Source organism: Hirundo rustica, chromosome 1, assembly GCF_015227805.2.
Source record: "Hirundo rustica isolate bHirRus1 chromosome 1, bHirRus1.pri.v3, whole genome shotgun sequence".
In the NCBI taxonomy this organism is placed as follows: domain Eukaryota; kingdom Metazoa; phylum Chordata; class Aves; order Passeriformes; family Hirundinidae; genus Hirundo; species Hirundo rustica.
Window position 1 is genome coordinate 89,921,609 of NC_053450.1, and position 12,714 is coordinate 89,934,322.

The 12,714-nt window shown below is 38.1% G+C and overlaps 1 protein-coding gene across 9 annotated transcripts in view; it reads left to right on the forward strand.

Annotated features, from left to right (window-relative positions):
• The window catches only part of HIVEP1 (HIVEP zinc finger 1), a 128,862-nt gene that overhangs the window by 96,338 nt on the left and 19,810 nt on the right, over positions 1-12,714 (forward strand). For all 9 annotated transcript variants that reach the window (XR_009207712.1, XM_040058898.2, XM_040058906.2 and 6 more), the window contains 3 exons: positions 5,920-6,053; positions 7,407-7,582; positions 9,573-9,677. Coding sequence is in view for 8 of the 9 variants with exons in the window: in XM_040058898.2 (XP_039914832.1) it covers positions 5,920-6,053; positions 7,407-7,582; positions 9,573-9,677 (415 nt within the window). In the remaining variant the exon portion in view is untranslated. The remainder of the gene's footprint in view (positions 1-5,919; positions 6,054-7,406; positions 7,583-9,572; positions 9,678-12,714) is intronic.

Consider the following 12,714-nt stretch of genomic DNA (forward strand, 5'->3'; position numbering starts at 1 on the left):
AATTTAAGGCCATAATTGCATATTTTGCCTTAAAAGTCAGCTTAGGAAATAACAATAAGGGTATTTTCTGCTTCAGAAGAGTGCTCAGCTTGAACAGGTGTCCATGGATACACCATGCAAACAGTTTTCACCATCACTGATTATCTAATTGTTAGAGGAACAGTATACCATTCCCCTTTATCCCACCTAGATTAATCAGTGGCGTGAAATAATAACAGAAGTAGCAAGGTTTAAACAAAATTAACATAAAACCACTGATAACTTCTTGAATTGATATGGCTCCAAAGATAACATTAAATCTTATGCCGAGGAATGTAATCTAGGCAAAGGTTGTGACCCACATAAAAAATCACATCATTCCAGACTCCAAAGTGACAGAGCAAAATAGTCTCTTGTTATATCCTTACCTGTTCTGGGGCTTCACAGATGTGATCAAGATTTTACTTGCTGGACAGTTTTGTTATGGACAGGACCAAAGCTGTTTGGTTTAGACTGGATTTTGTTTTCCTTAGCGATTGAACCACTGCTGTGTGTGGGTGAAGGTGGCTCAGCCCCACATTGTGGCAGCACATATCTGTGTCTCTGTAATGGACCCAGTAGCGGATTTTATTGTCCCATCTACTGAAGTTGCAGCAGGGTTTTGTGCTTTCCCTTGCTCTGCACTGCATACGCCGTGTCCTTGGTGCCCAACACATTGGAGCTGGCAAAAACGGGGCATCGGCAAAAATGGGGCATCAGCGAAGCCACAGACCTTCCTTTCTCCACAGTCCTTCAGGGCATGGGAATGGTTTGGCAAGGGGGTGAAAGTGACTGTAACTCATCCTACTGCCATCAGCAAAACGTGCCAGACATTGGGACTCAGGGGTCTATAGGCCAACAGTCACTCTAGAGGACACATTCCACAGCCTTGGGAAAAGACCCCTATTTGTATTGAGGGACAGGAACTGCTGCTGTTTCTTGTGTCTGCAAAATGTTTTGCTAAGATACAACATTGTCGGTGGAGAGAAAAGCAATAGGATGAGAAACTGTGTGATAGAAAGGAGTAGTTTCAGAATTACAGAGTGAGTTGTGGAGATATAGCTGAAACCTTTAAGGCCAAAAGGGCCGTGGAGTTAAACCTGGTCCTACTGAAATCAATGGGAGAGTTGCTAACATTTATATTTGAGTTCAAAACTTTATCCATAATGTTTCCTGCATAGAATACATACAGGCTGCGGATTTTGTTTTAGTGCTATAGTTGAATCTAATTGTTGGTTCCATGTTAGCGTGGTGTGCTGCCTTGGTTTAAACTCCTACTACCTTTTTTTTTTCAGTCTGCTCCCTCATACATTTGGGGATGTTGCACTTAAATAGTACTAAATTTAAAAAAAAAAAAAAAAAAAAAAGGAAACAAATGTTTAGCTTTCTTCATTGTATATAGTTGAGCAAGTCTTTCTAAGGCAAGTCTCACATCCTTGTGTCATTGAGTCATGTTTGTTTTATTTTTGAAGAATAGTCTATCACAGAAGAAATTCTGTGATAGCAAAGCAATGGTATGCCTCTTGAAAAACAGATTTTCTGTACAAACAAATTCTGTTTAGAATACAAATAATGGATAATAATGTTTTGAAAAAATATTTTGACAGCACCGTTTTAAAACACTCCAGGAGTGCTTAAATGCTGTAATAGGCAGCTGTCAGGTACATTTACAGTGCTTCTGCTACAAAAGAAACACAGTTACTAATCTTTCTTCAGTCTTTCTTGCTGACGTTTTGAATGAAGCACATGAGCGTGATGGAAATTAAGAGTTTTTAATCTCTGCTTGGGCTGATTTACCATTGCTCAGAGCCATTACTAAGGAAAAAAGTGCAGCAAATGGCACCAATTAAAGTTTAATTGGCACCTCAGATCATATGAGCAAGGTGTACCATGGCAGAAGTTAAAAATTTCAAAGGCCTGATAGGTTTTTCTAATACTTCTGGAGTTTGCTTTCCTTTCTGACGATTTAGGCAGCAGGATTTCAGCTGTTTTCCAGAATGATGCTGCCATTACAATATTCCTCTGTGTTACCAGTCTCCAGTTAGACCTGGTAATGGAATAGCTGATGCCAACTCAGAAACTTCCTCACAGAAGTCATGTTTTAAAAAAGCAAAAACTGGAATTCCTCAGCTCAGGTCCAGTAATTCCACTAGGGCTTTTTTTTTTGGTCGGAGTCTGAGGATGGAAAATATTGGAGTTCGTTTTGGAAATTAATATTCCATTAGAAAAAAAAACAAAAATAAACAAACAATCAAACCAAAACAAAACAAAACAAAACAAAACAAAAAAAAAAAAAAAAAATAAAAAAAAAAAAAAAAACCACCCACAAAAAAAAACCCCACAAACAAAAAAAAACTAATTCTTAAAAAAAAAAAAAAAAAAAAAAAAGTGGTTGATTTCCTGCTTTGCAGGGTTCTGAGTTCCTTGGGGAATCATTATTTGGATTGCAGGTGTTGGAGGTTGTGTTTGCTCAAGTGGTTTACACATTTTAACCTTGATCTGACAGAGAGCTTTAGGTGCTACCACAATCCAATTTACAAATAATAATAATAATGCAGTATTGTTACATCTCACCTCCTCTCTTAGAACCGTAGTCCTTTCCAGACTAATTTGGCGTATTCTGCTCGTGGGGCTATAACTGCTGATCTTCTCACTGAGATAAAGCAACTTGCTGAACTGTTCTGGGTTTGTCCCCAGAACTAAACCATGTTTACAGACACCTTGTGCTGCTGCATAACCGCTACTAATCACTGTCACAGAAAAAGGCAGTTCTTTCAACAATAGATACCATGGGAAAGGAAGATATACATGAACAAAATGTGAACAAAATGCAAACAAAAAGGAACCCTGGGACTTTGTTTACTCTTCACAATTCACTGCTCAGAGGCAATAGGTGAAGTTGCCACGTTCCAGTGATTCAGAAAACAAACCACAAAATGTTATTGTGAAAGAAGCTCCTGGAATGAGCGCAGCATGTTAAAATGTAACAGGTTTCACCTGCATGGAAAAGGCTTATTTTATCTCCCTTCCTCATTTTATTGTTCCATTTATTACTACTTTTCACCAGTTTTCCTCACTTTAATTCACTGGTGTTATATCAGAAGTTCTTTCTCAAGCCTCCACATTGATCTTGGTTCTTCTCTCTAAAGTGAATTAGTAGTGTGTGCAATATTCCAGGGTGATGATTTTTGAGCAAGGATAGGCTGAAGAATGGAAAGTTTCTTCTAACTGTGGAAGGCTTTCCTTTCTTGGATGATATGCCACAACAGTCCAGCTCACCACTGGAAAGTAGTTAAATGCAGAAGATTTTCATGTGTAAACTAGTAAAAGTTAAAAATATAAAAAAAATTTTCCCCAAGTGGCTATGTGCCAGTGGGAAAAATGTTTAATAAATATTCTAATCTGAAATTTATAACTTTGATGATTAAGGCTGCGAGCATGTTTTTTTTCCAAAAGATGTTGTAAAGTACCAGGAGTATCTGTTGAACTCTGGTCTCTAGGCAGCCCTAAGAGCAATTTTATTTTCAGTTTTATGCTAGTAATTGAGGACAGTGGAGTGAAATTGGAGCAAAATGAATAACGTAGAAATGAATCATGGTCCTTTTCTGTATTGGAGTAGAGAGACAAGTTTCTCTGTTAGAACCAGAAGGTAGAAGTAATTACAGGGGGAAACATTTTACAGCACTGCTGTTTTTCTGCCCTTTCCACCAGTTTCAGTTAGGGGGGATGTCAGGTGAGATGCATTAAATGATTTCCACACAAGAAACCTGTACTCTTTAGAGACTAGTTACTTCTTAAAATGTACAGAGGGCCCAAGTCATTTTCATCATCAATTTCAAATTTTTCAGGAAAAGCTAAACAGGCTGCTTTTTTCATTGTCAATGAGCATTTCTGTAGATTTCTGTGACAGAAACTGAATGTTTCTGTTACTCTGATATCAGCATTTTGCATGTCCAAGACAAAATTTCCTCAAGTAGCAAATAACCAGTAAACTAAAGTACATTGGGGAGGTAAATAATTTTAACTCATAAGCTGGTCTGTCTTATATCTATACATAGACACATGTTTTTAAAAAAAGCATGGCTACTAGGAGCATCAGACATACTTGGTTTCATGACAGTTTTTGCATTCTTAGTGCTTTTGTGAATATACAACTTTTTCATCATAGTTTGGATAAAAACGTGGGTGTAAGACTTCTGTAAACTTTCTTTTTCCTTTGTCTTTTCACAACTTAAAATTAAATCTGGAAAAAAATAATTGGTATATAGTATTGAAAGATCAGGCCCTTAAAGATTGCATTATTTCACCTGCTGGGAATATTTATGTGGTTGGTTTATTGTGTGTATTTTGTATTTTCCACAGCTCTCTTCCTGTTAAGCTACAAATGTCACCTTGTTACTCTTTGTTTGCAGTGGAAACAAAAGCAGTTCATGTGCCAGGTAGTGTATAGGAACTGCTGAATGGCTGAGTTGCAATTGTTGGAGCAGGCTTCACTTCTGGTATTTCTCATCCAGAGCATCATCTCCTTTCACCTTGTATAAGTGCTGTTAAAACATGCAGGGTGAAATTCCTTTTTTCCTTCACACAGGCAGAGTTGTCATGTGTGTTTTGGTAGAAGTGCTCAGACATTTGAAAATGCAACCTGAATCAATCCAGAGGGCTGCATGAGGGCGTACGGATTGGGGAAGTGCTTGTGCATGTGCAGCATCCTGGGGCTTTCAATTGAACAGGAAGATGCTTTTCCTCTGATCTGTGTTTAGACCTTATCATGTGGGACTTAGAAGTGAAGGCAATGTCATGAAGGACAATGGGCAAGGACCAGGTGCCAGAATGATGTCACCCTTCAATGTATGTAATAACCAGCATAACTGGTCAGTTATTTCAAGCCCGCCAATGAAGTCATTCCTCTTGCCAAGAATTCACAAGCTTACAGCATTAAATTTTATAATGAGTGAAAAACATAAGGCCAGACTTCTTTTTTCCTCATCATTTTATTCACTTATCAATATGAGCAAATGAGGTAAATATGCCAGCTACGTGGGTAGAACAGTTTATAAATATGGCAATAATAATTGCTGGCTAATTGGATTGTTCCTTCATTGTTGCCCATTTTGTAAATATCGTAGAGTTGGAAGGAGTAGATTTTAATTGGCAAATGTTGGGGGAACTCATCCTTCTTAAAACAAACAAAAAAAAAAGTTCCTTGACTAATAATCAGGGAAAATGAAGAAATATAATCTTGTGCTGCTAGACAACTGTATGCTTTTTCTTGTAATTTGGTCTGGCAAATGACAGTCTTGCTTTGGAAGGGTTCTGGAACCCCTGTTAATAACCTCACCTGATGGGAAATAGTCAGTCTCCAGACCAAAAGATCTGTAGTTCTTGAAAAATATTAGCACTCAGAAACATTACCTGAGAATAACCTCCCTAGGTACGCCCCTCCTTCCCCCGCTTCTCCTCTCTTCTGTGCCATGAGCAGGCAGCTCCTGCCAGCCGTGAGGCATTGCTTTGTCCTGAGTCAGCAGACATGTTGGTCCACTTGCTGCTGTTCAGGAAGCATTTCAGTTTGATTGTACACATCTGAAGGCTATTTGTGAACTAAAAAACATCACCTTCATCTAACCAGAGCAAGGAAAAGGAATAGCCTACTTCAGACTCAAAGCATTCCTGGTTTCCTACTGGGCAATAATCTCTGTATAGATTTAGCAGTCCACAAACAGGCAATGCATAGTAGAGGAGAAATTTAGCAAAAGATATTTTTTGTTTCATGTATTGCAACAGTTTTAAAAACCAATTATTAGAATTGTGGCTTTTATGATGATTTTATTCACCATAATTTGAATGTTTGAATAGCATATGAAAGACACTAATTTTAATGATAAGCATATCTTTTTCTTTCAGAGAGCATTAAATAGGAAAAAATTGACTCCAACTGAATTCAGCAATAAGGAAAACTCTGAATCAAGCACTGAGCATGATAAAGAAAACTCCTTTATCAAAACTGTACCAAGAAGAGTTAAAATATTTGATGGAGGGCAAGTATTGTACCTTGTATACTAGATATCACTGGAAAGATATTTTTTCCTAGAATCTAGACTTTGCAGAGATGCTGCTTCCTGATTGATTTATTTTAAACAGCAGTTCCCATATTGTGGTCTGTGGATGTTGGTTTATGTTTCCAAGAAAAATGGAGAGTCATCAGTAGCATAGAGCTGTGAGAGTTATGAGAAGGGGTAATAAAATAAAGAACAGTAGGCAGTGCGATTCATTTTTTTTCCCGGGGAATGAGCATTAATCAGTGCTAAAGGCAGCTAGATACAGCCAGAGATGTAAATTCTCTTCCTGTGTTTCTCTCACATGATAAATAATACCTGTTCTGCAGCAAGGTTGTATAACTGTAGCTGGAGAGGAAATAGTCCAGGGCTAAGCAGCAGGCTGCGGTGCCATCTCTGTCTGGCACCTTGCTGTGGCATACGCAGGCTGGAGAGCTCTGATTTGAAAAGTGCCACAGAAATATTTACTGAGAGCTTTCCTCCCTACACCATAATACTTTAAATCTGATGCCTGATATAAATAACAGTTGCTTTAGCCGCAGTGTTGCACTAGGTAAAACATCTTACAAAACAGATTTTTAAATAGAAAAGTGCCAGTGACACCTGTAAAATTTTGTAGCACGAATAGTGCATATTTGATTAGTCTCGATGGTCAGGGGTAGGGCTTTTGTTACTGATTCCCAATTTGAATCTAGTCTAGGCCAGCAGTTAAATCATTACCAGCTGCCCAGGTAAAATATTGCTGTGTCTCTGCTCAGATCCAGATGTTTCAAGGACCAGAGCAAAAAAGCTAAACACAACATTTGGCATCCTTGAGTGGAAGTATGAAGGGCGTAATTGAATCTGATTGACTTTTTCCATCTAGAGACAGTCCCCATAGGTAGAGTCCAGGGGACGTTGACAGGGAATTTTAAAGACTTTCCCATCATTGTAACTAATGTTACTCCTTTTCTGCACAAGGCAGAGCCTCAAAGAAGCTCTTTTAAAGCTCCCTCATGGTGCTCAAACCTGCTTCCAAGAACTGACACCTTTAAAAGATATCTTCCTGTGCAGCTAGGAGGAAATTTGAAATCTTTAAATGCTAAGTATCAACAGTACCTTTATTAAAAAAGATTAGCTTCTATTCTTAAACAAGTCTATGACTAGCTAGTGATAAATATAGATATGAATATAACAAATACATGCACGAGTGAGCAGAAGAAGAGTGTCATTAGTTTTGTCAATCATTGATGTTCATCTAATGTATTATTTTAAAAATTTTGGTAGATGAGAGTTTCTAGCTGGACTATTTTTCCATTAGAACTGATTGCCTTACTCTTATGGTACTGTTACTAGGTACAAGTCAAATGAAGACTATGTGTATGTGAGAGGGAGGGGGAGAGGGAAGTATATCTGTGAGGAATGTGGAATACGTTGCAAGAAGCCCAGCATGCTGAGGAAGCACATTCGCACACACACCGATGTCCGTCCTTACCACTGCAATTACTGCAACTTTTCCTTCAAAACTAAAGGTAAGGCTAACTTTATTGGGTATATTTTTCCCTCTTTTTCTTTCTGCTTTAAAGTAGTATTCTTTTCTTCTCACAGTTGGCTGTTCATGAGCTAAAGAGGTTCCCTTTCTGTGGAGTTTTATTGTCTAATGCTTCAAATATTTGTAATTTCTTATTTCCTGCTTTTCCTTCGTCTTCTGTATATTTATTCATATGATCGCATCTTCATATGAATGAACTGCCTGGCATATCACAGTGGATGAGAAATTGGAGTGGAAGAGGGAAATCATGAGAGTCTGATGAAAGTTAGGTGAAGACAAGTGATTGGTTAGCTCTTCATTCTAGACAGAGACGGTACACAGTCCTTTACAGTCCCTTACAGTGTCTTTTGGAGGTAGGAGATGGACGTATATTGTACTCAAATTGGCACTCAACCAGTTGCTCTAGGAAAGAAATTGTCCTCTATGAAATTACTAAATTGAAATTCTTTTTTTTTTTTTTTACCCTTGAAGGACAAAGGTTTGCTTTCCTATTGACCTTCTAAGTTCTAGAATTGGGCGTCTACTGTTTAAAGCCTGACCTTTAGATACTTAAATGCATCCCATTTTATACAGGCAGTATATTAAACAGGACTCAAGTGAAACGGACAGGAGAAATTCACAGCCAAAATAATTTCAGAAAAAACAATTCTAAGCAGTAAAATTTTTCTTGGCTTTGAGCATCATTTAGCAACAATCCCCACCCCCAGCTGTAACCTCAGGAACATTTGTGTTTTTAGTGGGTTTGACACTACTCAGCAGTTGGGTGGAAAACTTACAAGTAGTAAGTCAGTGCTGCACAAAGTAGCCTTCAGATGTGTCAAAACTCATCACTTGGGTGGGTCATCATATTGCCTTTACGATGAAATGCTGATGTGCAAATCCAGTAAATCCTCATTGTGGTTTTTGCAGTGGAGGTGGGCTGGCCAAGTTCAAGTAATTAAGTTCTGCCTGTGTGAAGTCCTCCCTGGTTTCAGTTGTAGCAGATACTTGTATTCACATCCTCTTCTGTGTTTGCTCTGCCTGGCTCTTGCCATTACTGCTGACATACAGATGGTCACACAGATGGGTGTTGGATGTTTGGTAAGCCACTCTTCATGACAGGACAGTGTAGCCAGCCGCTTCATGAAGTGTGCAAAAACTTGAAAATTTGCTATTTGTGAGTCAATATATTCACATCAATTATTTCAACATTTGGGGTGAGTTACCAGCTTCATTTCAAAGCAGAAATAAAGTACTCCATAACCATAGAAGAATCAGCATTACACTTTAATTTTTCCTATTTAAATACCTCAAATAAATACTTTTGTGAAGTTTAAGGTGGACAGTTTCTTCTAGTAACATGCATTTCATAAATACCATCATTTACAGATCTGAGCCACTCAGCCATTTCTTGATGATATTTACTATATTTTCTTTTTAAAGAAGAAGAGGGCAGCCTGTGGGGCCTCTCAGCTACACATTCACTTTTGAGATTCAAATCAGATATGTTCATGCTATGATTTTGAATAGAATTAACATGTTTGCTTAAGTTGGCATTGAAAATGTTTACACTAAAAATAGAATTCATCAAATACTACAAGAGCTGCAAGATATGAACTTCAGTTTCATGGGATAGTATTCTGTCAACATGACTTTGAATACTGAATCACTCCTTTTTATACTTCGCCAAAAACAAAGGAGGCATCTCTTACACCAGTACAAAATACATGATCATTTAGAATTTCCGTCCTCTTCTATTTTATCTCAATAAAAAGCTTTCTGAAATGTTGCCAGCAAGCTGGTAGCATTCAGGATGGTGAATCTGCTGCAGCCCTTGACAGCTTGCATTGAGGGACAAGGTTCTAGCAAGTGTGAAATCAAATTGTACGGTTGTTATAAATGTACCTGAAGAAGAGATGGACATTTAGAGCATATATTTGTAGACATTTGTGTACTCACAGAGCAGATAATTTTTATTATTTTTTCTTAAGGAAATTTAACGAAGCATATGAAGTCAAAGGCACATAGCAAGAAGTGCATGGATTTGGGAGTCTCAGTAGGATTAATAGATGACCAGGATGGAGAAGAAGAATTTGGTAAGAAATGAAGTCTTCTTTCTTAACTGAATTACTGTGTCTATTTTGTCATCTCAGCTTCTTAACCTTTCTTTTCCAAAGCTTTTTATTTTTTGTACCAGGAAAAGATACAGAGATAAAAAATCTTAAGAGCTAGTCCAAGGGAGCCAGTAACACTGGAAAAACTTTCACTGCAAAAAATGACAAGCATATGCTAAGGATAAATTGCTGCTGAATTTTTCACAAAGTGTTAGGCAGTTTAACTTTATCACTTACATAGATAAATATGACAAGATTGAAAATACCAGAAAAACAGCTGTTTGCCTAGAAAAAATGCAGTCAGGTTTAGTGCTTCTTTGAAAATAGCTGTGCATGAAATGGTCCAAGTTTTGGGATGCATATTTCATAGAAATTAAATCACTAATGTGCCACACAAATCATAAATATGTTGCTGAGTGCTTTGCAAGGAGGTTAATCATCTTCCAGCCTAGAATTCTGTCCTCCTTCACAAATAATTAGGATAAATCTGCAGATAGAGAACATACAGAAATTAAAAACATTATTCATCTTGACCTGTTCTACTTCTTTATAAGTGATGAGAATGTTTTGAGAATGAATGCATTTGCTGAAAACTGGAATTCTGCACTTCCCACATCCCAAGAAGATTCTGCTGAAGAGGAGATGAGATCAAGGATAGTCAAAGAGGGACAAACCAGGTTCATGAGTGACTTGCTCAGCATGATAAGAAAGGTGTGCCTGCACCAGAGCCTGTGAGATGGAGAACAGGATTGTGCATTAGGTCTGTTTAGGATCTTGGCATGTCTCTGTGCAGTGATGGCATTTTTCCCTTCCTCACATTCCTCTGTGGAGAGATGAGTCGTGTTGCCTTACCTTGGCATATTTTTCTTTCACTGGTGGAATAGTTTATTAGATTGTGGATGAGGGTCAAAGAAAAGAAAGCAGTAGGGGTCTTTATTTAAACTGTAACGGGAAAGAAAGATGGATGCACTTGCTCCCATATGACAGCCACTGGCAGAATAAGCGAATCATCTTGAATCTAATTCTAAATAATGCTGGGAATATGACTCAGCTGCTGTGATTCAGTAGTGCACTAGGTAGAAAGAAACCTGCATTTTCCCCTTTTTTGGCCTTCTTCAATATAGTCCTTTTTCATCACCAAAAAATAGGTCTCCCCTCACAATCTGAGGTACCAGATAAATAAACAGAAGATAAGCAGCAGGACAAATTACTGTCTTTTTCTTACAGAGGAGCAATTTTTATTAGTATTTTCAATCTTCACATGACAGAAAAATGGTCACTTTTTAAAGCAGTGTTCTGTAGCATTTGACATTTTTGGGAGTTTCATAAACTACAGGTGAAGAGATATTTCCATTTACTAGGGACTGAAAACATTTCTTTGATTGATAAATTGATATTCCCAGTTTCATGCGTTAAAAGTTGCATTTGTGGTTATAATGCAATGGGAAATGTTTCAAATGTTAACTGAATTTTCAGTAACATGGGGCTGAAGGAAGCCACTTCAAACATTTGTTGAAAGAATGCTTTCCTTTGACTTCAAGACTATTTGATCAAGAAAGAGAGAGGCTTTCCCTTTTTACCTATCATGTACAGGCATGTTTGACCACAGTATAAATATACTATATATTCCCTGAAATATGTTCTTTGCTCAGCACAGTAATCACTTAATAAATGAAATACTCTATTTTGGAAAAAATAGCACAGACATTCTGCAGGATTTGCTACATAATTCTTGAAATTCTTCATGGAATTTAATTTTATGGCTACAATGCCTATTTTTTCCCCCCAAAATAGAGGATGTAGCACTTCTTTCTTTAACTGGAACCCCAAACCAAAAAAAATGCTTGGTGATAAAACCCTGCCTCTTCCAAAGGATCTGGCTTAGGTACCCATAGCAAAACCAGCAGTGCAGCACAAAGTTCAGCACTAGAGACCTAACCAGGAATCAGGATAATTAAACCCCTGATAAAGGTGCATTTGCTGCAGCCAAACCAGTCTGGTCTCTCCAGCTGCTGCAGAGCACGGGGCATTTACAATTACCCACAGAATTTCCGTGAACAACCCTACACTTCAAAAATGTGATTTCATCTGTCTGCTCATCTGGCCAGCCATGAAGGTTGTTCTAATGATATTTCAGAATCTGTCTTGTCAGCCTATTTTTTAAGGCAGAATCATGAAGGGAAGAAAAGTGTGATGTATACGCATACAAGTTTTTTTAAGTGTGGTTGAGTTGCCCTCTCCGAAATCCTGAACATGCTAATTTTAGGCAGCGTTTGAATCAGCTTCAACTACCTTTTTGGCTACCCTTTCCCCAGGGCAGAGCGGCAGAGCTCACACTGGGGTCAGCACCCCTCGTGCCAGGTCTGGGCTCCAGGGACAGCCCTGGCAGCAGCACGTCACCCACAAAGGAGAGTGTGATGGGCCGTGGGTATTGAGCTGCACTTGTGGTGTTACACCTTTGGCCCTTCCACCCCTCCTCCCTCTGGCATGCATTGCTGGCACAGTTGTGCCACATATCCTTCAGATGATTTGAAAAATAATGTCTTCAAATGCTTACATTTTTGGGGTTTGGTTGTTAAAAATGTTCTGTCTCTTAGAGAGTGGTCTGTCTACTCCCATCACTTTCCTCAGCTGGAAGGCAACATGAGAAGCAGTAGAGGAAGGTGCAGAAAATCTGATAAGAAATAATTATGACCTCAGAAAAAAAAAAATCCTTCCTGAAGACTGTGTAAAATTGGCCTGTTTCCTGACCTGTAGAATGTCTGTCTGTCTGTCTGTCTGGCTCCACCTAATTCATTATCTGAACATTTGGAATACTGATTTTTCTTATGGTAATAGAAATGTCTGCACTTTTGCTTAAAATAACTAAGCTGTATGTCTTCCACTAGAACTCCACTTTGAATTAGAGAATTTACCCAGAAATTTAAGAAAGCCACCGACTTTTATTTATGAATATACAATTTTTTTGATTAATACAAGAAGCCAGCTGTGACTGACAGCAGTACAGATAAAATGGATG